Consider the following 22848-nt stretch of genomic DNA (forward strand, 5'->3'; position numbering starts at 1 on the left):
AGGAAGTAGAAAACAGTGAATGCTTTGCCCTTGCTCCCTTTGACTCTTCCCCTGTCCCCCTTCCCCCCCAGCACACACACATTCCTCAGTCTGTTTCTAGTTCATCGCTCCTAGGTTGGCAAGCCAGCATAGTTTGCTCCTCGGTAAAAACCCTGAGAAGTGGGACATGCACCTTGTCACTGACTGCTTTTTTTTTTTCTCTTTGCACACCCGGGGGTGTTCAGGGGTTATTCCTGGCTCTGTGTGCAGGGATCATTCCTGGTGGGGGCTGGGGGAATCCTATGGTGTGCTGGAGATCAAACTTGGGTCAGCTATGTGCAAGGCAAGTGCCCTCCTATTATACTGTTGCTATGGTCCTGCATTGGCTGCTTGTAACCTTCTTGATGGTCCCCAACCACAACTGGGCTTTATGACCTGCTGTGGAGCCCTGCGATTAGGCCTGGCTTTTCATACTGTGCTTTGACCTCTTCCTGGACTGAGGAAGGAAGGCAGCCTTGGGAAGCGTCGTGAGTCCTTAATCACGTTTGTCTTGTTTGTCAGTGTAGTCCCAGCGACTAATACAGTGCCTGGCACAAAGTTGAATAAATAAATGAATCCTTTGTCTGCAATTAAGATTTCTCCTCTGGGGAGATTTGTCAACTGCTGTGGGCCCCATTAAGTTTAATTAATGAGACAGCCAGATTTTGAAGGGGAAATGAGCCCTTTAGATACAGAATAGGTAATGGAAATCCTTTCCTTGCTCTGAGGTCCTATATAAAGCAAATGGACCCGTTAGCTCTAATATCCTGCCATTTGGATTTCTTGGGAGATGATGCATAGAGATGTGGGTTGGGGGCTTGGCTTGCTTTTCCAGCATTGATGAATTGCCCCTACACACTTTTTGACTGGGTCCCTTGTCCCTAATCACTTGTCACCTAGAGACTGAGGCTCCGGGGGGTGGACTTCAGTCATGGGGGTAGGGGAGAGAGAGTGAGAAAGAGAAGAGAGAGAGAGAAAGAGACAGAAAGAGAGAGAAAGAGAGAGAAGTGTGGTAGACAGGAAAGTCGTGAGTGCAACCCAGATGTCCCCGGGCATCATAGATTAGTTGGAGCATTAGATTCAGGGATTGGAGGTAGGATTTTGCTTGAGCTTCTTTATTGGAATTGTTTATGGCAATCACCCAGTGAACATGAATTATTCAGTCTCTTAAGAGTAGTATTTCTCTCCTATTGCCTTGTTGTTGGCAATTAGGTTGGCAGATTCAGTGATTTTCTCTGTAGGACTTTCCAGGGAAAGGGTTGAGTTCTATTTGGTGTGAGTAGCTACACCACAGGACTTGTGGCTCATGGGTTTTTGTGTTCAGTGATGCTTCTTAAGATCTATTGGGTGCTGGTCAGTGTACCCAGATTTGGCCACATAGCTGCAGACATTGTCTGTCTGGTGAAGACACACGGGGCTCCAGGTTATAGAGAATCCAATTTCAGGCAAAAGAAAAGAAAACTTGGGGGCTGGAGTGATAGCACAGCGGGTAGGGCATTTGCCTTGCACGAGGCCAACCCGGTTCGATTCCCAGCATCCCATATGGTCTCCTGTGCACCGACAGGGCTAATTTCTGAGTGCAGAGCCAGGAGTGACCCTTGTGCATTGCTGGGTGTGACCCAAAAGGGAAAAAAAAAAGAAAAGAAAACTTTCTTAATGACCCATGTAGACATGCTCTTGCTTCAGCGCCAGCAGGGGCGAAGAGTGGCCTGAGAGACTTCTTCTCAAGTCCAGTCTTCTGAATTGCTTCTAAAGACATGTCCCTGGCCAAACTTGCAAAATCTCACACACTCTACCTCCTCCTTAAATATTCCTAAATATGAATTGGTTGAACTACAGAGTCCTACATAGGATTGTTGCTTTAGCCCAATGTTTTCCATACGTATTTGAGATGGCAGATGCCAAAATGAAGTAGCACATAGAATTTGTTTTCTGTGGAAGGTCCTTTGGGAGATGTTGAGGAGAAGACTCTGTCTTTACTTCCTGCCCTCTTCCTTTCCTCTTCTAGTGTTCTATTCATTTGATATTTTGGTTTTTGGGCCACCTGGAAGGACTTTGGGCTTACTCCTAGCTCTGTGCTCAGAGATCACTCTTGGAGGACTTACTTGGGATGTTGATTAAGCCTACATGTAAGACAAGCACCCTACCAGCTGTATTATCACTCTGGCCCTCTCCAAAAAGAAAATAAAGCACAGTTTTATGACCTTAAAGGACCTTTCCTTGTGTTTTCCTTCTTTGGTCAAATGCTGGGGAAATAAGTGAGAAAGGGACATTGGAAAGAAATCAAAGTTACTTTGCTTGGATTTGACTAGAGTCAAGTCTTTGAACTTTTCCCTGGTCTGCTTTGGCTAGAGACACAGGTTTCTGGGCCACACCCGCTAGTGCTCAGGGGTTACTCCTGGCTCTTAGGATTTACCCCAACCCTCCCCTCAGTAACTTTGGAACTTAATCTCCTTTTCTCTGAATCCTTTTACTCATCTGTCCATTCATCTACCCATGCATCAATCTATACATTTCTTCATTTATTCAACAGCGCTGGGCATTGGCCGCATAAAGGTGAATGAGACTTGGAATTGCCTCTCATGGTCACTGAGGCATCTGTTTGTTGAACAAGGTAGTAATCTTTCTGAGTCAGATCCACTCTGCTGGTTCCATTTCTCAGCACATCTCTGATTCTGTCGCACCCAACTGCAGAACGTTTGGGAGCTCCTTATTAACTGTGCAATGAAGCTGGACCCCACCGGAGCTCCTTGTTCAGGCTTAGGGAAGCCCCTGACAGATCTGCTTTTCTCTTCCTACTATCTTGGTCACAAGGTTACTTCAGCTTTCTTCCCTATCCTTGAGCCTGTTTGCTACTCCCTGGATCCTGCTGTTTCTTCTGGCCTTTTCCCTTGTTCTTGCCTTCTCTGGAACTTTCTCCCTCTTCAGATCCTATAAACACACCTCAGGTCTGTGTTCTTTGGCCTCTAACACTTCTCTGAACCTCTGCCCTGCTCCATTCTGCCTGTCACATGAGCGAGACACTGTTTTCTGTCTGTTTTCTTGGGAGCAGGACTATGTCCTATTCCACTCAGAATTCTTGAATTTTTTTAACCTCATATAAGTATATAAATATAAACACATTTAAGTATATATAAGTACATAAATATTACACATTTATATAAATATAAATGTGTAATTCATTTATCAATCACATCTTTTTCATATGTATGTATGCATATGTATCATATATATTATTGAAAGTTGGCTAGAACTGGAGAAATAGTATAGGACTAGTATAGATAATATACTATATGGATTAAGGTGCTTGCCTTTTACATAGCCAGCCCTGATTTTGCTTTTGGTTTTTGTTTTGTTTTTATTTTTGGGGCCACATCAGGCATGCAAAGCAAATGCCCTACCTACTTTACTATCTCTCTGGCTCCAGACATTTCTGATTTGATCCTTGGCACTGCATACAATTCCCTGAGCTCCACCAGCAGTGATTCCTGAACATGGGGCAAGGAGTAAGTCCTGAGCACTGCTAGGTGTGCCCACCCTCAACTTTGCTAGAAAAATTCCATTAGAAAATTAAAATTTAACTTAGAATTCCATCATTTTCCTCTAACACTGTAATATGTGTGTCTTCCTTTTTCTCACTGGAGAAAAATATTTTGCAGTACAGTGCTACTCTATTTATGGGGTGTAAACTATTTAAAGTCTTTAAGTCGCTTCAAGTAGTCGTATTTCCAAAAGAAGAATAGGAATTTTATGAACTACAAAGAATCAATGTCGTTTGACACCTCTATTATTTAATCGCATCCGTCCTTTTAATGAGAAATAAGTGAAGTAAATATTACTAAATCAGACTCTGCCATTTGGGCAATTTTTGATAGTTCAGTTACTAAGGTGGCAGATATTTTCACTTGTTACTATGATACTATTAAAGTGAGCAAACTTCTCAGATACTTAGAACCACCCATGTGTGGATAGCTGATGTAATAATTGCAAAGAATTTCCATCTATTAATTACAGAATATGTGGCAGTACAGTGATATATTTGGCAACACTTTGTCAACTACTAATTCAAAAAAGTAATTTTTTAAAAGAATGACTGTAACCGAAGCTTTTATTAAATCTAATGGCTTTATTCTTAAATAGTCTAAGTTTGTGAAACATATCCAGTTATTATATTCAAAGGTAGTGGTTCTGTAGTGTATCTTCTATCCAATAGAAGATACCCATCCTTTGGGTCCCTCCAGAGTGCTCCTATCTGGATAGCTCCCCTTTTCTATGACTCTGATGCCAGCTATCTAAGAAAGGGCATTCCCCTGTCACACACTCCTCCTTTCCCTCTCTTAAGCCTTTGCAGGGTGAGGGCAGTCATGCCTGTCTCTTGTGTGATTGGCTTACGTCAGGTAACTAAAAAGGGCAGTATAAGTCCTTGAACCCACACCCTCTGTTTCTTTGCTCCATCACACCTGGTATTAAGCAATAGTCACTTCAGTTTGGCAAAGAAGTGAATATGTGCTACCTTATTTGCTTAAAAAAAAGTCACTCCCTTAAAACTGTATTAAATGGATCTGCCTGTTGTTTTTTTTTTCAGTGCCATATTTTCTTGTAAAGTGTCATTACTAGAAAATACTATTACTCCCTTCTCCTTTAATTCTAGACACTCTGAAGCTATTTGGCCTTAGGCTCAGTAGGATTGGTTAGTATTTATTCATCTATGTTGTCCGTTTTATCTTCATTGACTACCGTTAGCTTGCTCTAGCTATATGTCTGGAGTGAGACATTATCAAAGCAAGGCTTCTTTTTTTTTTATTTTTAGGTCACACTTGGCAATGATCAGGGGTTACTCCTGGCTCTGCACTCAGAAATTACTCCTGGTGGTGCTGGGGGGACCATATGGGATGCTGAGAATTGAACCTGGGTAGGCTGTGTGCAAGGAAAATGCCCTACCCGCTGTGCTATCGCTCCAGCCCCAGCAAGGCTTCTTTGTGTGTCTAAGCCTATCCTGTCAATGCCATGAGAATTTCTCAGTTGAGCTCTCTCTTTACCCCTTCACTCTACTCTCTGAAAATACAAAAATTTGTTCTTTGGGAAGATTCACTCATTTTAAAGCATAAAAAGTGTTAACCACAAGTGTATATGGAGTCATCTTACTTTCAGGGAATTTGTGTTTTAGTGGGAAATAATAAATAGCTACCGGAATGACTCTCCAATGTTTGAATTAAGTCTGAGCAGGTAAGGCACACCTTTGAAGCTGGGATATCCTGCTGGTACTTTTAAAATTGCAGGTCTAAGTGCTTCTCCATTTCACCCACATGGAAAGTCTATCTTATTCATGCCCTTCTGTTTCCCTCTCTGCTTACAAAAGAAAACAAGTCAGTGTATTCCTGTTTGTGGGTAGATTGGCTGCTTCTGGAGGCCTCATCATCTGATGTTTAAGTAGCACTTATGGGTGCAGGTTCAGACAGAATGTTTGCAGCAAATCCATGTTTCATAGTCATGAAGAAGTCAAAGCATGCGCTGTCGACCTTTAAACTTTTATTAATTTTAATTTTTCAATCAGTCGGCAAATGCTGATTGAATAACCCTTCAGCTGTCTCCTCAAAAACACTTTGACCCTTTTGATCCCGTTTTCTTTGTTTGTTAGCATGTTGTTGAGCAGTTTTGGATGTGAGTAACCTTGCAGTGTGTAATAGCTTTATGGGTGGTTTTTTTTTTTTTTTTTGGAGGGAGGTCTGTGTAGGAGAGGTATAAGCACACACTTGGAAAATCTGGTCTCTAGGGTACAGTGATCAAGAGCCTGAGCTCTGGGGTCAAATGGCCTGGTTTACATCCAGGCTTTGGTTCCTGCTGACTGTGTGATATGAAGGACATTGCTTAACCTCTACAACTTCCTTTCTCTACCTGCACTATAGGATACTATTAGGTCCTGCCTGGGCTGTGACAGTTGTCATTAAGATGAGATGACAGATTTAAAGAACAGGGCAATCCTAAGTAGTGAATAATGACTTGCTGAGAATATTCTCTTTTGGCTCAATGCTCCAGTTCTTTTCTGAGTCTACTTGTATGTTTACTTTGAGAATAAGAAGAACTGTACAGAAGCACTAGAGGACTCTAGTGACTTTTACTATTGGACTCCCATAAATATTTCAGAATTGACTTATTTTTGAGAAGGGCTTCAGAGAGAAACTTTTTAATCTTAGAGGGTTTTTTTAGGGGGGTTGATGGGAAAGTGTGGCATACCCAGCGATGCTTAGGGATTGCCCCTAGTAATGCACACAGGAATTATTCCTGGTTAGCTCAGGGGACCATATGGGGTGCTGGGGATTGAACCCAGGTTGGCTGTATGCAAGCAAGCCATCCTATCTGCTGTACTGTCTTTTCAGCTCCTAGCCCTAGTTTCTTATCTGTCTTCCATGCCATATTTTTAACTGTTCTTACATAGAACTGATGCAACAAATATATCTATAGAGTGCTGTATATTTCATGGCACAGGGAGCACATAGGAGCGACTTTAGACTACCTTGAAATACACCTCAAACATAACTCAGGTTTTGAAATGATTATCTGAATATGTGCATTCTAGACTATTTGGGGAGAGAAACATCAAACCATTAAATGCTTTAGAATTTTCCCTTAGTCTTAGATACCCAAGAGAGTTACAAAGGTATGGTAAACTTAGAGTTTTATTCCTTGGGGTCCACTGAGGTCCTCCTGATTTTCTCTGGACTCTCTGAAGACAAACTAGAATGCCAATTCAAAAACCTCTAGAAGATCACTGACCAGTGGTTATTCTTCTTATTATTATTTTTTAAAAAATATCACCAGGGGGTTGGAGCAATAGCAGCGTGGGTAGGGCATTAGCCTTTCATGCAGCCGACCCGGGTTCGATTCCCAGCGTCCCATATGTCCCTTGAGCACTGCCAGGGACATAATTCCTGAGTGCAGAGCCAGGAGTAACCCCTGTGCATTGCTGGGTATAACCCAACAATAAAAAAGTAAAATGCTGACAATAAAATCAAGAATAACTTAAAAAAAATCACCAGATGAGACAGTTTCTTAAAAAACTTCATCAAGACATTCCAGAAATGTTTTATCTCCTGCTTGTCGGAGACATGATAAACCCAACTTTTGTTTTATCTCAGAAGAATTAATCTCAGATTCTTTTGTGATATAATATAAAATAATGTTCTATAGCTTTTTTAATCCTAGATTGTTTCTATAGCTTTTTGAATTTTAGATTTGTAAGAAGTTGCCCTAAACATTTTGCTTAATTAAATTGCAAAGAGTTGGTACAAAATTTTCATGATTTATTGAAGCATGCATATTTTGACTGATGCATATTTCTATGATATTATCATAAGAGAATTTCATCATGTTATACCAGCTATTCATTTGGGAATATGATTTAATGTTATAAAGACTTTGCATATTTTTTTGTCTTTGGGCCATGCCCAGCTGTGTTTAGGGCTTACTTCAGGTTTTGCACTCAGAGATCACTTCTGGAGGGGCTTGGGGGCCATATGGGATGTGAGGGATCAAACTCAGGTTGTAGTGTGCAAGGCAAGCACCCCACTCACAGTATACTATTTCTCTGGCTCCAAGATTTTGCATTTTTGTTGTGGAATTTTCATGATAAAAATTGTCATAATCATAAAGAAAATTCTGTTCTGTGAATCATCTGTAAAGTACAATCTCTACTCTTTAACTAGAAAATCAGTTTCTCCCCAGCGTAAAGAAATTTTATTTGTCTAGATTGTGAGCATCCAGCTATTTGGGTACTCCCCAGGTAATCCAGATTTGCTACTTACATAAGGGGGTGAGCCACAAATGGCAGTGCTTTGGGGTCTTTCTCAGTGGTGCTTGGAGAACCATGTGGTGTTGGAGATCAAACCCAGGCCTTCTACATGCAAAACATATGTTTAGTCAGTTGAGCTGTCTGTCCAGTTCTAAAGAAATATTTTAAAAAATAAAACATTTTTGGGCTGGAGTGTTAGTACAGTGGTAGGATGCTTTCGTTACATGTGGCCTATCTCTGGGTTCAATCTCCAGCACTGCACATGGTTCCGAACCAAACCCTGCCAGGATGGTCCCTGAGCACAAAACCAGGAATACGCCCTGTGCACTTTGGGGCTTTGTACCCAAACCAAAACCACCAGCCAAAGAAACAAAATCACATTTTTACGGCTGGAAAGATAGTATGGGGGTATAGTGCTTGTCTTGCATGTGGCCAACCCTCGTTTGATCCCTGGCACCACATGGTCCAGAGTAGGACTAGGAGTGACCCCTAAGCACAGAGTTGGGATTCTAAGATTCTAGATTCTAATCACTTTCAGATATGGTCCAAACTTCCTGTAGCCTTCTACCTGTAATTTCAAAACTGAAAGATAAAAAACTTAAGAACTAGGACCTTTTGTTCTGTCAGTGTGTTGCATGCAAAAATCATACCTGGATTTCAGGTTAAAACATAAAGATGTGGTTGTTGAAATGAATCAGTTCTATTAGTTATATTTTAAAACCCCCTTTAAAATTTTTTTTTATTTTATTGAATCACCGTGAGATAGTTACAAGCTTTCATGTTTGGGTTACAATCTCACAATGATCAAACACCCACCCCTCCACCAGTGCACATTCTCTACCACCGATATCCTGGGTATACCCCCCCCCCTTTCTCACCCTCCCCCTGCCTCCATGGCAGACAATATTCCCCATAATCTCTCTCTACTTTGGGGCATTATGGCTTGCAACACAAACACTGAAAGGTCATCATGTTTGTTCCATTATCTACTTTTGGCATGGATCTCCCATCCCGACTGATTCCTCCAGCCATCATTTTCTTAGTGATTCCTTCTCTATTCCATCTGCCTTCTCCCCTCCACTCATGAAGCAGTCTTCCAGCTATGGGGCAATCCTCCTGGCCCTTGTATCTATTGTCCTTGGGTGTCAGCCTCATGTGATGTTATTCTATACACCACAAATGAGTCCAGTCCTCCTATGTCTGTCCCTCTCTTTCTGACTCATTTAACTTAGCATGATATTCTCCAATCCCTTGGTTTTATACACTTGAAGTTTACTTTGTAGGGGTGTAGTTCATGTCTGGTGGTAGAAATCTCATCTGTGTTTTAGTTGATGAAATTAATTTAGACAATTACAGTTCTTAGTTTCTTAAATCTAATGTAAAGGTGAATAATTTTGCTAAGATTGAATATCTAAGATGTCAAAACTGTTTGCTTGAACTCCTGTTATAATCCACTTACCAAACTCTTCATTGGTTATTGATTACAGCTTGATGACAGAGAGGGAGAAATCTGACAGGAGTTTTTCCAAAGTGTTTGCCTTTATGACATGGAATTTTATAAAAACGGATGGGAATGCCGAATTATTTAACAAGACAGATGCTAACCACCAAAGAGTTTTCCAACTGCTAGACACAAAGCAAAAGTGCAGTTTCTTTTGTTTCATCTTCCCATATTGTTATGTTGTAATTCAAATGATTTGTGAAAATCATTTGCTTTGAAATTCTACTTTTTGTTGATTTATTGTGTATGTCTGTAAGCAAGTATCCTTGCTTCCACATAAAAACAGCAGCAATAACAACAGCAACAACAACAACAACAACAACAAAAAAAAAACTAAACAAAATTAAAAAAAAAACCAATAACCAAGGCAGTGTGCGGTAGTGGAGCTGAGCCTCAGCTTGAGCCCATCATGCCTGTACCCTCCCACCCCCTCCACTGGACTATATAGAGGAAGAAAGAATGAAGAGAACTGAACGCATGATCCGGAATGACTCCTTGTAAAGTGGGGTCATCATACTCCTTGTACAGTCTCATCTTTGAATTGTGAGAACAGTAATCTCCCCCCATAACGTTTTCTTCCCTTACAGATTTTGTCAGAAGCACATTTATTGCCAGTGGATCATTTGTGAGAGTTCTGTACCATCATCTTCTTTTTCAGGAACTTAAGCTTTTTAATTTAAAAATGGGGCCACTTCTAGCAGTGCACCAAGGCCTCCAGGGCCATAGTTGGCAGAGCTGGTGGGGGAAGCCAGCACTGGGGATCCAACTCCAGGCCTTGAGCACACTAGGCTTGCACTCAACCTCTTGCTGCTCTTGCCATTGCCCAGGTCTCATGCATTTTAAGATTTTAAAGCAGTTAATGGTTTGGGGAAAATGGAAATGACTTGTGCCCATTAGTTTAATAATGACATATTTAAAACTAATGCTGTTTGTGACTGAATTCAAAAAAAGGATCTTCCATACTCTATAGAGTTTTATTAACCTTTTGGATACATATCTTTCTGTGTGGATAGATGTCACGTTAGAAATCCTACAAAAGTTATATAAGCTTTCTTTGAATGGAATAAATTATTAAGTTCAGTAACTATGCCACTACAATTCATGTTACAGCTCTATTTAAAGAACATTATGTTATCAAAAGTACTTGATTAATATACCAAAGGGAATTTTTTAAACTGTCTCACTTGGTAATTAACAATGAATCATAATACACAGCTTGTGAAATAAAAGTTGTCGTTAACATGGCAAAATTATTCCATTAAGGTAAACAAAATACTGTGTGTACTTCTGAGTGATGACATTCAGGGAGAATGTGCTGTAGCACACACTGCAGATTAGTTTGCTTCTGATTTGCAGGCTGATGACCATACTGCTTCAAACCAAATCTCCCCCCCACCCCCCACCCCCCGAAATGGAATGCTTGCATGACAGGCTTTGTGAGCCAGGACTCTGTCAACCACTTGGGACCATCCCTTGCTTAGCAATTAGTCATTGGGGAATTTTATTTAGAATTCAGACAGCACTAGACCAGAGTTTGTTGGGGATTTTGTGATTACCATTCATGTCCAGAACATGAGTCTGGGTGAGTTAAAAAAAATTCATAAAGAAGCGGTTTGACTAATAGTTCCAATTGGAAACATAAGATAGAGACACACACACACACACACACACACACACACACACAGAGAGTCAATTGGGAAGCCTGAGAAAACTCAGTCTATAGCAAAGCTCCTAGAAAGCAGCACCCACCGCTCCCCCCAAAAATCAAAAACAAAAAGGAAATGTTTCTTAAGCTCATCTAAGTCTCCTTCTGAGACAACTCCCCACCCTGCCCCCGGCTTCAGGCATTGTAACATTGGAATATCTCTGGCATATTTTGGTCATAGCTTCTTACCAGTTTCACTATGAATTATTTGATTTTTTTTTTAAAAGCTAATAGGCTCACTTTTCTAACCTTTTTAGAACTTGTCTGAAGGGGTAGTACTTGTGTATTACTCATCATGCTATTTAAATTTGTCTTACGTACAAAAGAATTACTGTATTGAATATATTGAGGATATTTGTACACAGCTAAAATCATTCTGAGCACCTTTATCACTTGAATGATGGGTCCTCCCCCAGGAACTGGGAGGACCTCCATTCTGGCTGAAAATGATCTGGGCCACACCATCTGACTTTAGTCTCATGGCTGATACCCCATTATCATCCACCAAGGCACCAAGAACAGCATCCCATGGAGAAAAATTAGAAACTTGCCTGAACTTCCCCGAGAGTGCCTCCCCACAACTTCCTACAGGAAGATTGCTGCATAGGAGACTTCGAGTGAGCCAGGCCTGTGTCTTCCCATTGACAGACTGCTTCACACCTCCCCATTTGGAACTAACCATAGCTTGCTTTCTTGGGGAAAGCGTATGTCAAGATCTCTTTACCCTCACATCGTGTCACAGAATGGGGGAATTAGCCCGGTGAGCTGACGCTGAGCTGGTGCTTGACTACCCATGTGCACACTAGGCAGCACGTTTGTAGCTTAGCCCTGGGGCTTCCCACCCAGTGCGGGTTTTGTAGGATTTCAGCCACATTTTTGGGAAAAAATGGGTCATTTTACAGTCTTCAATAGTACAACAAATGGTTTAACTGGCCTGGGCAAGCATTTTTACCAGGTCAGGAAGCTCTTGGAGCAACCATGGTTTGTAATCATGCTCTAGTGTGTAAGTAAATGATGTCTTCAGAGAAACTTAGGATTCAAACACACACACCACATACACACCCCGTCCCCCGCGCACCCCCCCCCCCCCACCACACACACACAAGAACTGGCTCTCCTGCCAGAAAGAAGTGAGTGAGGGATGGAAGTTAAAATCAGACCCCAAGTAAGTCTGTGAGATTCAGGGTGTGTCTAAGTTTGAAGGGATGTTTGCTTCTGATATGAACATTTTTCTTATACTTTTATTATAGAAGATGATGTGTCAAATGTTCAAATAATGTGTGCCTGGTGCCAGAAAGTGGGAATCAAGCGCTATTCCCTGAGTATGGGAAGCGAGGTGAAAAGCTTCTGCAGCGAGAAGTGCTTTGCGGCCTGCCGACGAGCCTACTTCAAGAGAAATAAGGTAAGAGCAGCGCAGAAAGAGGCGGCCGCACTGGCCGCGCCACACCCCGTGCGCATGCGCCTCTTAGCTTCCCGCTGACTCTATGCACCTTCTCCTTCTTTCCTGTTCTCTCTGTTCTTTTTCTCTGTCATACTGTCATATAGAAACTGTTTGGAACCAGGATTCCCTGTCCATGGTGTAACTCATTTTGTAAGGGTCTTTTTTTTTTCCTTTCCCATTTTGGTGTTTGAAATTCCCCCCTTGCGGGTGGATGTATCACGAGGCCCTGGTGATGGTGATTGCAGTTGGTATTCTAAGTGACAAGCGTGTCCCCACCAATCCACCAATACAGTGCCTAGACAAGAGGCCATGAGCACTAATGAAAGATGTTTCTCTCAAAGGCTGAGGAATTAGCTCTAGAAGCCGTGGCCAGGAAGCTTTAGTTAAGACTTGTTCCCACCTGGAATCCAAAATGCCACCCACAAATTCTAGTTAAGGAAAATGATCCGATCAATTCTCCTCTGACACCTTAATGCTGAAGTGGATTGATACTGCGACAGAGACAGAATGATAATGGGCGCCAGCCTTGCTCCCTCGCACAAGGGGCATTGGCGAGAAGCTCGGTGGGTGAACACAGGAACAGCCAGGACAGTTTTATCTAGTTTCGTTTTCCTATGTCTTAGATTTGAAAATGTCCTTTTCGGGGAGAAATGGCCCCATTGATGGGAAATGGAATGTATAATGTCTTTGCAACCCTACATGCATATAGACACACAGCTTCATCTTTAAAGAACTGCTGTGGCATTTTGCCACCGAGTACTGAAATAAATTGCTAGTTCTTGATAATTTTCCTTTGATCTGTAAAGCTTCCTTAATTCATAAAACCGTCCAAATTTTGCCAGATATTTCAATTTCCGTATTACAAGATCAGAATCTCTCCTTTCGGTGAAGCAAACAGTTATTATTTTAAAATTTGATATCTGCAATCCTCAAATGCTAATCTCACTGCATTGCTAGAAGCACTGTTGCAGCAAATTATTTTCTGCAAATTTGGGTCACGTTATTCTGCCAAAAAAACATAATGCCAAAAGAATTAGGCTTCCGAATTCAGCGGGGTGGAATTTTAGTAGCAGTCTCCAAGAATTAGGCTCTTAATCTTCACTGGAACAGAGAGACAAATAAGGAAATTGTTTGAAGTTCTTTTAGGACACTCAGTAGTCAAGGTCACTTTCCCTTGGGAGGGGCCCTGAAGCTACAGAGGAGGTGGGTAGAGGAGCACTTGGGAGACAGCATTTGTTTCCATATGGGGTAGGGGGAAGGGTAGGGGATTAAAGTGATCTCTGAGACCTGGGACTCCCATTTTGAATGCCTAGCACTGGGGTAACAATCCTAGGAGTGGCCTCACTGCTTCTCTTCAAAGCCCTACTTACCACAACAAAATACTTTGCATTCCACCCCAGAGGACAGGGCCATAGAACCCAGGCTTTTGTATTTCAGTGATTCTGTAGGCTTTAGGGTTTGAATCTTGATGGACTGCCTATAGTGAATAAAATCACGCAAGATGAGTGGGGGCAATCCTGGGCATAGATTTAACCTTTTGCAAAAAGATTTTACCATTAGGAAGCCTCTGAAGAAAGACACCTGATCCAGTGTGGAAAGCCCAGAACACTGAATGTGTGTGTGTATATATCTATATACATTTGTAACGCTGTGAAATTTAAGACCAAATGGAATTTAAACATCTATAATGTGCAGTTTTGAACAGTCGATAATTGGGAGCCATGGTAAGAATTAGTATATGGAATACTTAGAGTAGATGGAATCAGAAAGGGCAAAAGAACCATTATCTTTCTAGGTCTTTGAACATGCTGCAGAATGTGCAAGGGGCTTGAAGTATAGCCAGTGACTTTGGGGGTTGATCCTAGTGGCTGTCAAATGTACACGCAATACCTGTCTTGTCTGCAATCTTCATGCTTATTTATGTATTTCAAAGCTCTACCATACCATACCTTCTCATTTTTCAAATGGAGAACTAAACTGGTCACATCACTCGCTGGAATCTATTTTTCTTTTATTTTTAAGAGTGTTATCTCTGCAATAATATCCTATTATATTACAATAAACATGTACAGCTGCTGCATTTCTGTTAACTGATAGGATTTTGTGGTCATTTCATTCAGGGCTTGGGTTTCCTAATGGATTGTGTTAGATACCAGTCTCCATCCTGCCATTTCTAAGAACTGCTTGTCATAAGTCCCAGCGTGTTCCCCACTGAATACAATGGCAAATAGCTACTTTTCTTCTTGTATCATTTACCAGAGTTCTTAGTCCTCCTTATTAAAATTGTGGACTTTCTTAATCTTAGAAAGAGGGCAAAATTCTTCCTGTTCCTAACATAAAAGATTTTCTGGCTAAATTCTGCACACTTAAATAATGAAAGTGAATGGAAAGCAGAGTGAATAATGTGTGTGCAGAATAGAATTTTGCCTGAGGTATATAATGTAGATTTTAAAACACATGTAAAATTAACTATGCTATAAATTATGCTTTATAATGACAGCCTGCTTCTTGGTGGATAGCATGCTGGGATCTAAAAATGGTCTCTGAGTTGAACCCAAATTGCATGCACAACTTTAGAAAGAAAAATCCTAGTAGAAAAGGTAGCTAATTAGGAGCAGTATTCAGTTGACCTCTGTTTTGTGTCTGAGCAACACCTGCATTTGTGAATGTAAATTGGACAGCTGTGTCTGTGGTTCCCCTGCTATCCTCTTCACAAATGCTTGTGTATAGAGGCAGGAACAATTTGCTGCTAAAAACAAGGACAAAAATAGCCCCACTCTCAGAATGAAGGCCCATTGAAAGCCTTCTCTTTAAATTTCATTTGCTTCTAAAACCTTCTTTCTCTCTGGGCCTCAGTGTCTCTCTGATGGTGTGGGCTGACATTGTGTTCTTCCCGGTCTCACAAAGCCTGGCGCAAGGAGGGTGGGATGGAATAAGCCAAGTTAGGCATTTATTGCGTATAGATTATGTCTTTAAACCAAATTAAAATTTTCACTTGAGAATTGTGTTTTTGGATTGCTATGAAGTATGTAGACTTCTTTCAGAGTATGTTTCCGTTAGGCAAGGGCTGTAAATCACAGCCATATTCACTTAAGGTATCTTACTTACTAGAAAATCCATTTTGGGATGTTGGCTTTAAGAAATATATATTGTTAATTCACAATTATCCTGGGAGAATCCTATCTCCAGCAGACTCAGTCATTAGCTGAATAGTTTTTGAAACAGCAGGCAAGGAAAATACTTTTTGTAGTCTCTGGGCATTGGCAGAACAAAGGGATGTCAATCTCATTGCTTGCTGCACTTGAGACTTTTTCAGGGAACAAATAGCTCATTCCCTCTGCTGCCCCCCCCCTCCCTTTTCAGACCACAAGAAGGACTTGGGAGCATTTCTAGCTTAGTGATTTGCTTGGGAGTTAGAAAGTTCCAGGGATTTTGCAAGAAATTAGAAGTATATAGTTTAACTAGTACTAGTTTTACTTTGTCCATTAATAGAAACTTAAATTTATTATCTTCTAAAGCTATTAATTTAACCATTGTCCCTTTAAAAATGAAAGTAATAAATCTAACCACAAACAGTCATTTTCAAATATCTTGTGTTTTATCTTTTTCCTTTTGCATAGGAAATAGCCTGTTGTCTGCACTAATGTCTGCAAGTCAAACAGGAAATCAAAACTTGGGACCAATAGCCAACACAGGCAATTTAAAAGATGGGTGTTTTCTTTCATTGCTCAGATCTCAAATTTACAGTGTTTTCTATCCCAAGAGAACAAAGTTTTGTTGCTTTGTTCTAGCTTTTCCACAGTCTGAGACAGGATTATAGTTCAGTATCACAAAGTTGCTGTTCCTCAGTAGGCCAGAATGAGAAGGAATTATTTGGATAATAGGAAAACTTAAGAATGAATTAAAAATAAAAACATTTTATAGTCAGAAGAAATATTTGCAGATGACGTCTTTAAGTATCCTAACAGCTGATGATAAAAACAAATATTCAGCATGGAGAAAAGTGTATGGTAGTATTTTTTTACTTTCAAGCTATATTCCTAGGTAAATAGCAGTCTCTTCTTAAAAGAGATCTCTTTTGAAAGAACACATGAATAATTAACATATAACATATTATTTGGACTTATAGTTTATTTAGACTTTTTAAAAAATTAAATGAGCTATAGCCTAAGAAAGATTTCGTTTCAGACAATTAGTATTGCAGAAGAAATGTCTAACAGTTGCCCTGTTAATCTACTGATTAACCTATTTTTTCCTTAAATACCTGAAAGATTTAATTTGTAAAATGGCTATCATTTATAAAGGTTTGGGGAAGGAGATTAATAAATTACTTGTAATTAATGTTCCCTGACTGCTTGAAGCTCAGACTGCAGACTTGCCTTTGCTAAATGCTTGCCAGTATTCTTGATAGACAAGTCAGTGTGCCCAGGGAGCTCCCGAGTACTTCCTATGAACTTGCCTTGTTTTCACGGGTTGCCAGTGAGCCTGGGTGGCATGTTGACCCATGCCCTACCCTGGCGATTATGGTTTAGGTTCTGTAGCATCCACTGGCACTGTGCTATGAGCCCACCAGGGCCTGTGTGTGGAGCCTCCTCCCTCGCCCATCTGAGGAGCAGTGGTTGAGGTTCCTCTGGCTGGTAAACAGGGATCTCAGGAATATTGGTGAAAAAACAAGCCCAGTTGTTTTCATGCTCCTTGGTATTTTGAAACATGGGATGAAGTATTGATGAGGGGTGCAAACCAGAGGCTGAATAAAGCAAGAGCAGAGGAGGGGAAGGTGCTGCCCCTTGTAGCATATGTATTGGGGTTAGAGCAGGTAAGTGTTGTCCACCTAGGTAAGGTGTAGGGCAGTTGAAAGTGCTGCTTAGGATCTTGAAACCTTTAGAAGTTTCGAGGATGTGGTCATGATCTTCATGTTTACCAGAACACGGAGCACGATTTAAGATTTAGTAGACTAAGGAGTACAAGCATATTTGAGTAATATGTATTTATTTGGTTTTGGGGCTATGTCAGGCTGTGCTTGGGGTTTGCTCCTGGCTCTGTGCTTAAGGGTCAGTCCTGGTAATGCTCAGGGTACCATGGATTGAACTGGGCCAGTTGGCACATAAGGCAAGAGCTTTAACCCCTGTACTGGCTCCTCGAATCAGTTTTTAATAGGCTGCGTTTTTGGACCGTGAGGAGGGAATGGATAGTTCTTACCTATTATCTTGAATTGATTTCAGTTGCTGAAAATATTAGACACTTTAGGTTAAATATGAAGAGATTATCAAAAGTCCAAGTAGCTTCGAGCCTCTCTATCTTTGTTCAGTATTTCTTTTCAGAGAGGGGCATTTTTCACAGACCTGAATCCTGTCCAGTGGGAATCGATATATAGGCCTATTGTCATAAATGCTGGAACGTTAATTCTCAGAAACAGTCGCTCTCTGACCATCTTTCTGGTGCGAGCTAATGCTATACACTTCAATCAAGTTTTTCTCATCTGAACTGCTGGTAATTATCCAATCCATCTCAAAGGCACGCTCCCTTTTAACATTAACCACAGTGTCCGATTGCATCAGCTACATTGTGTTCTGGTGACTGCAGCCGGCTGAAGAGTGATGAATGCTCCTGCTTTGAGTTCATCGTCCTACTGGCTACTGGGGCAGTGGGCAGGTCGTGGAAACAAATGATGGGGAAGGGTTCTCATTATTTGGGACATGTATCTTCCTTACCAATCCAGTCACTTGTTTTGGCCAAGTTTCGTACGGTGCTGCTCCTAGTGATGAATTTTATTTGAAGAGGAGTCTTTAAAGAAGAAGCCAGTGAGCTGTTTTAATGGGCTGCTCCCATCCTTTGCTGCATCTAACTCACAGTAATTCCTTGTGCTTGACTTTAAAAGGATGGTGTAATGAGACATTCATAAACACCTGAAGAGGAGATGTTTCTAAGTTTACTTGGTACACTGTCCAGAAAAAGAGGGAATGACTGTGCGCTTTCCCAAGATTGTAGTTCTGCTCTGTTAACTCAGAAGATTTCTTCAAAATGTTAACTAATGGGGCTGGAGGATAGTGCATTGGGTAGGCACTTGCCTTGCACTTGGCTAACCTGGGGCAGAGCCAGGAATAAGTCCTAAGCATTGCCTGGTGTGGCCCCCAAACAAAACAAAACAAAAAAAGTTAACTCTCTAAATAAGCACATTCAAAAGAAAGGCCAGGTGGCTTACCAGTTATTTTTGGTAGTAGTGTGAATCCAGAATTTTGCTCATACACTTTTGCCATGTCTGTTCTCAAAACCTATTATACTCCAGAGGGCCGTATGCCCGAGATGCAAACTAGAAGCATTCTGTGGTTATTTTTATTTCTCTCCCAACTCAGTACACCCCACATGGCTTTTGTACACATAAGCAAAAGTATGAACGGGGCAGGCTGTGTGCAAGTTCTTTGTTCCTTTGGGCTCTTTGCTTTTTGTTCATCTTATCAGAGATTAAGATGGAATAAAAAGCTTGCTGCAGATGGTCCTTTAATTTCTGCACCAGCGGTTCTCATAAAGAAAGGGAAATTCTCTGTGTTACAATCCACTCTTGGGGTGGCCCTGCACACAGTGGAATCTAATGTCGACTGACAGACTGCCTTTGGAGGTTACAAACATCATTCTGTTGCACTCTCCGTAAACATAGGCTGTGGGCCAGAGCTGGAAAGAACTACGAGCACTAGAAGGCAGATCAATGGTTTAATGAATCCATAAAAGACGCTTGAACTCCACTGCAATTTACTGAGCACTCTAGTTAAATGAAACTCCTGTAGTCTTTAACAAAGATAGAGATAATCAATGGCCGGGGATAGAAGCCAATGTCCAGTAATCACAACCTTGGAGAAACTGTGTTGCTGTCTCATTGCTAACAGAGGGCCAGAGGGAGTCAGGCTGTGAACTTACTATGTCTGTATTGATGTTTTCTCAGAGTTTGAGCAGAGTGGCTCAGACTTGACATAGCCGGAGTATTGCTGCTTATGGGAGGATTATATGTATATGTATGTGTGTGTGTGTGTGTGTGTGTGTGTGTAGAGAGAGAGAGAGAGAGAGAGAGAGAGAGAGAGAGAGAGAGAGAGAGAGACGTGGAGTATTATTTAAGATAGTCTTCTAGAAAAAGAAATGAGCCTGCACCTAAGATTTATATTTATTCTGAGATGTATCTTTATAAAGCACCCCTGTGATGTAAAGTAAATAGGGAAATAAAATCCATTCATGATTAAGTTTTCAAAATGTCAAATTGCATAGTGTTGGAGAGCCCTGATTAATTCTTCCATATTAAAATATTCCTCATTAGTTTGCTATGGTTAAGGGTTAACCACTCCTATTATAAATTCAGACATTAATGTACTTTCTGCTTAATTCATCTTCTAATAGAGGAAAATATAGTTAGTGGATATGAATTTTTTACTTCTAAATGTGCTTTGGAAGCATTATACTGATTTATGAGAGAGCAATGGAGGCATGTTAGAAAATTCCTTCATAAATATGTTGAACTGTATTTAAAAGTATTTCACTACTTTTGATATGGAGAAAACAACTGCCTTGACTTTAAAGTGATTATTTCCCCCCACAAAGATAGTAGAATTTATGACAAAAATAAAAGATTTTTGCATCTGATTTTTGTTACATAGATTTAAGCTTTCTTGGTCATTTCACTTTTTTGGTGAGTTAATTAGTGTTAAGATTGCTGTATCCTACCCCAATAAGTGCATTTTGAAATTTTAATGGGTAATAGAAATTTTGAGGCCTGATGCCCACTAGTTGGCTTCACAGACATTGGCCAGACAAACATCCTGTGATAAAGTGGCGATGTTCAGATAGATCTATCAATGCTGTTCAGATAGATCTATCAATGCTGTTCAGATAGATCTATCAATGCTGTTATCGTGGAATCTGCTCTTCAGTGTGCTTTCAAGTTACTTAAAATAGGGTAAATAGGGGTTGGAGTGATAGCACAGCGGGTAGGGAGTTTGTCTTGCAGGAGGCCAACCCAGGTTCGAATCCCAGCATCCCATATGGTCCCCTGAGCACTGCCAGGAGTAATTCCTGAGTGTAGAGCCAGGAGTAACCCCTGTGCATAGCCAGGTGTGACCCCAAAAAGCAAAAATCCAAAAAAATGGTAACTAGTGTTGTGATGGCATCCAACTTGTTATATGAATCTTTGAGTCTCTGATACCTCATAAGCTGGAGCAGTTAAGTTTGTTAGTGTCAAAGGACTTAGGGTTGCAGAGGTAGAAGGTTGGCAAGATGAAGCAGCGCCAAAAAGGACTGAAATGAGGATACAGCTGGTAGAATGCTTGCCTCGCCATGCATGAGGTGGAGTCAGGTTTGCTCCCCACCACCACATATAGTCCCCTGAGCCTACCAGGAGTGATCCCAGAGCACAGAGCCAGGAGTAGTCCTGAGTACTACTAGGTGTACACCACTCCCTTAAAAAAATAAAAAAATTTAAAAAACCCAGAGCAAATAGTTTAAAATAAGGGGAATTCACCTAACTTGGAATAAGAGATTCTTTTTTGTTGTTGAATTTTTTTTGTCATTGTTGTTGAGAGTGATGAGCTGGCCCAAGCCCCTACCGGGGTTTTGGGGGCATAAGCAGTGCTGGGGATTGAACCAGAATTGTCATATATAAGGTAATTGTCTTATCTACTATACTATTTGACTCTATTTTTAGTTAAGAGTTAAAGAAAGCCTTATTTCTTCATTTATTCTTTTTGGGAGGAAGGGGGCACATCCAACAATGCTCAGGAGTTACTCCTGGCTCTGTTCTCAGGAGTTACTCCTGGCAGTGCTTGGGGACCATATGGGATGCTGGGGATCAAACCCAGATTGGCTGCATTGAAAGCGAACACCCTACCTGCTGTATTATTGCTCTGGCCCCTATTCATTTGTTCTTTAAGCACTAAAGTAAAAAGCTATGTTGCACAGCTGTAACATTCTAGGCATTGATTTAATTTTGGTGGATAGATTATTGGATAAGAGAAAAGTCCCGGTCTTTGGGCTGAGGATGTGACTTGGTAGTAAAGCATTTGCCTTGCGGGCATGAGGCCCTAGGTTTGATTCCCTGATTCACAAAACAAAGACTAAAATGAAAAATAGAAAAGCTCCTGCCTTCAAGGGCCTTCTAGTCTGTTCTAAGGGGGGTAGATAATTTAATAGTTAAAAATACACATGTATGGACCACAGTTTCAGGTAGTGATATGTGCTATGAAGAAAAATCAGGAATAGGGAATGGATGATGATGGGCTTTAGCAGCCCTTCATGTGTGGGGCCACAGATACTCTCTTTGAGCAGGAGTTTCTTTGGGTAGGGACAAACTGAAGTGGTGGAGCTAGTCATGTGAGAACTTGTAGCCGAGGGGAGGAGGAAGTGAGTCAAAAGCAGAGGCTCAAAGGCAGGTCCACACTGGGCATTACCAAATTCACCAGGAAGTTCAGCCTGCTGCACTGAATGCTCAAGGTGGTTAGGGGCCTGGTCATGTAGGCTGGAGAGGTAATGATTTGGATTTCAGTCTCAGCGTTAGAGCAGCTGCTGAGAGGTGTCCTGTGGAAGACATGGTGTGATCTGGTTTTCATTGTTGATTGGAACTATATCAGGGAAGGGATACATTTTGAGGTCCTGGATTTGGACAGTAAGAAAGGCAACAGCATTCCCATCAAAGTTGGGTGTGTCTGGCAATAGAAAACTAAAAATATCAAACTCACTGAATTATTCATTCATCGTTATGAAATGTCTCCTGGTAGGAAAAGTGTGTTGCACTAATTTAGGTTTTTTAATTTTTAAAAAAATGTTTGAGAGGCGGGCACAATGTGGGCGGAAGTGAGCCAAGGGTGGCCATGGTTGGTCAGATGTTCCAACGCAGCCGTTTTCTAGAGGGTGGAGGGCACCTGTGCCTTCCCCTATTGGGAGATTAGGCCTCCAGAAGCAAGCTTCACACAGAACTCAAGTCCTGGAGAATGATAGCATCCACTGACCCTCTCAAGCTCTGTCCTAGAAGCACAGAGATGGTAACTGTGAAGGGAGCATCCTTAGTTAAAGGAATTAATTTTCTAAGTCATTTTATTCTACAAATAGAATTAATGGGTGATTACTAAGCTCTCAGGTAGTGAAAGGAATAGATGCCCCAACCCAGACCAATTTAAACAATAGAAAACATCTTTTGTATAGTGGAACTGTAAAGCCGTGAGTGCGGGAATACTTTGAGGTGGTTGCCCTTGCAGCTCAGGGATCTGATCCTGGTCTCTTCCCATCTGGGTATTCTTCTAGTCAGTGTGTGGGCCATGCTCCAAGGCAAGCTCCCCAGAGCCCTGGGCCGCCGTCAGGGTTACATGCTTCCTTTTCCATTTCGATGGATGACACAGAGCCTGTGTCATAGCGTTCTAATG

The 22848-nt window shown here is 41.2% G+C and overlaps 1 protein-coding gene across 2 annotated transcripts in view; it reads left to right on the forward strand.

Annotated features, from left to right (window-relative positions):
* Window positions 1–22848, forward strand: part of SOBP (sine oculis binding protein homolog) — a 172580-nt gene that overhangs the window by 33333 nt on the left and 116399 nt on the right. For both annotated transcript variants that reach the window (XM_055134284.1, XM_055134285.1), the window contains exon 4: window positions 12264–12415. In XM_055134284.1, the coding sequence (XP_054990259.1) occupies window positions 12264–12415 (152 nt within the window). The remainder of the gene's footprint in view (window positions 1–12263; window positions 12416–22848) is intronic.

This window comes from Sorex araneus, chromosome 4 (assembly GCF_027595985.1).
Source record: "Sorex araneus isolate mSorAra2 chromosome 4, mSorAra2.pri, whole genome shotgun sequence".
NCBI classification, from domain to species: Eukaryota; Metazoa; Chordata; class Mammalia; order Eulipotyphla; family Soricidae; genus Sorex; species Sorex araneus.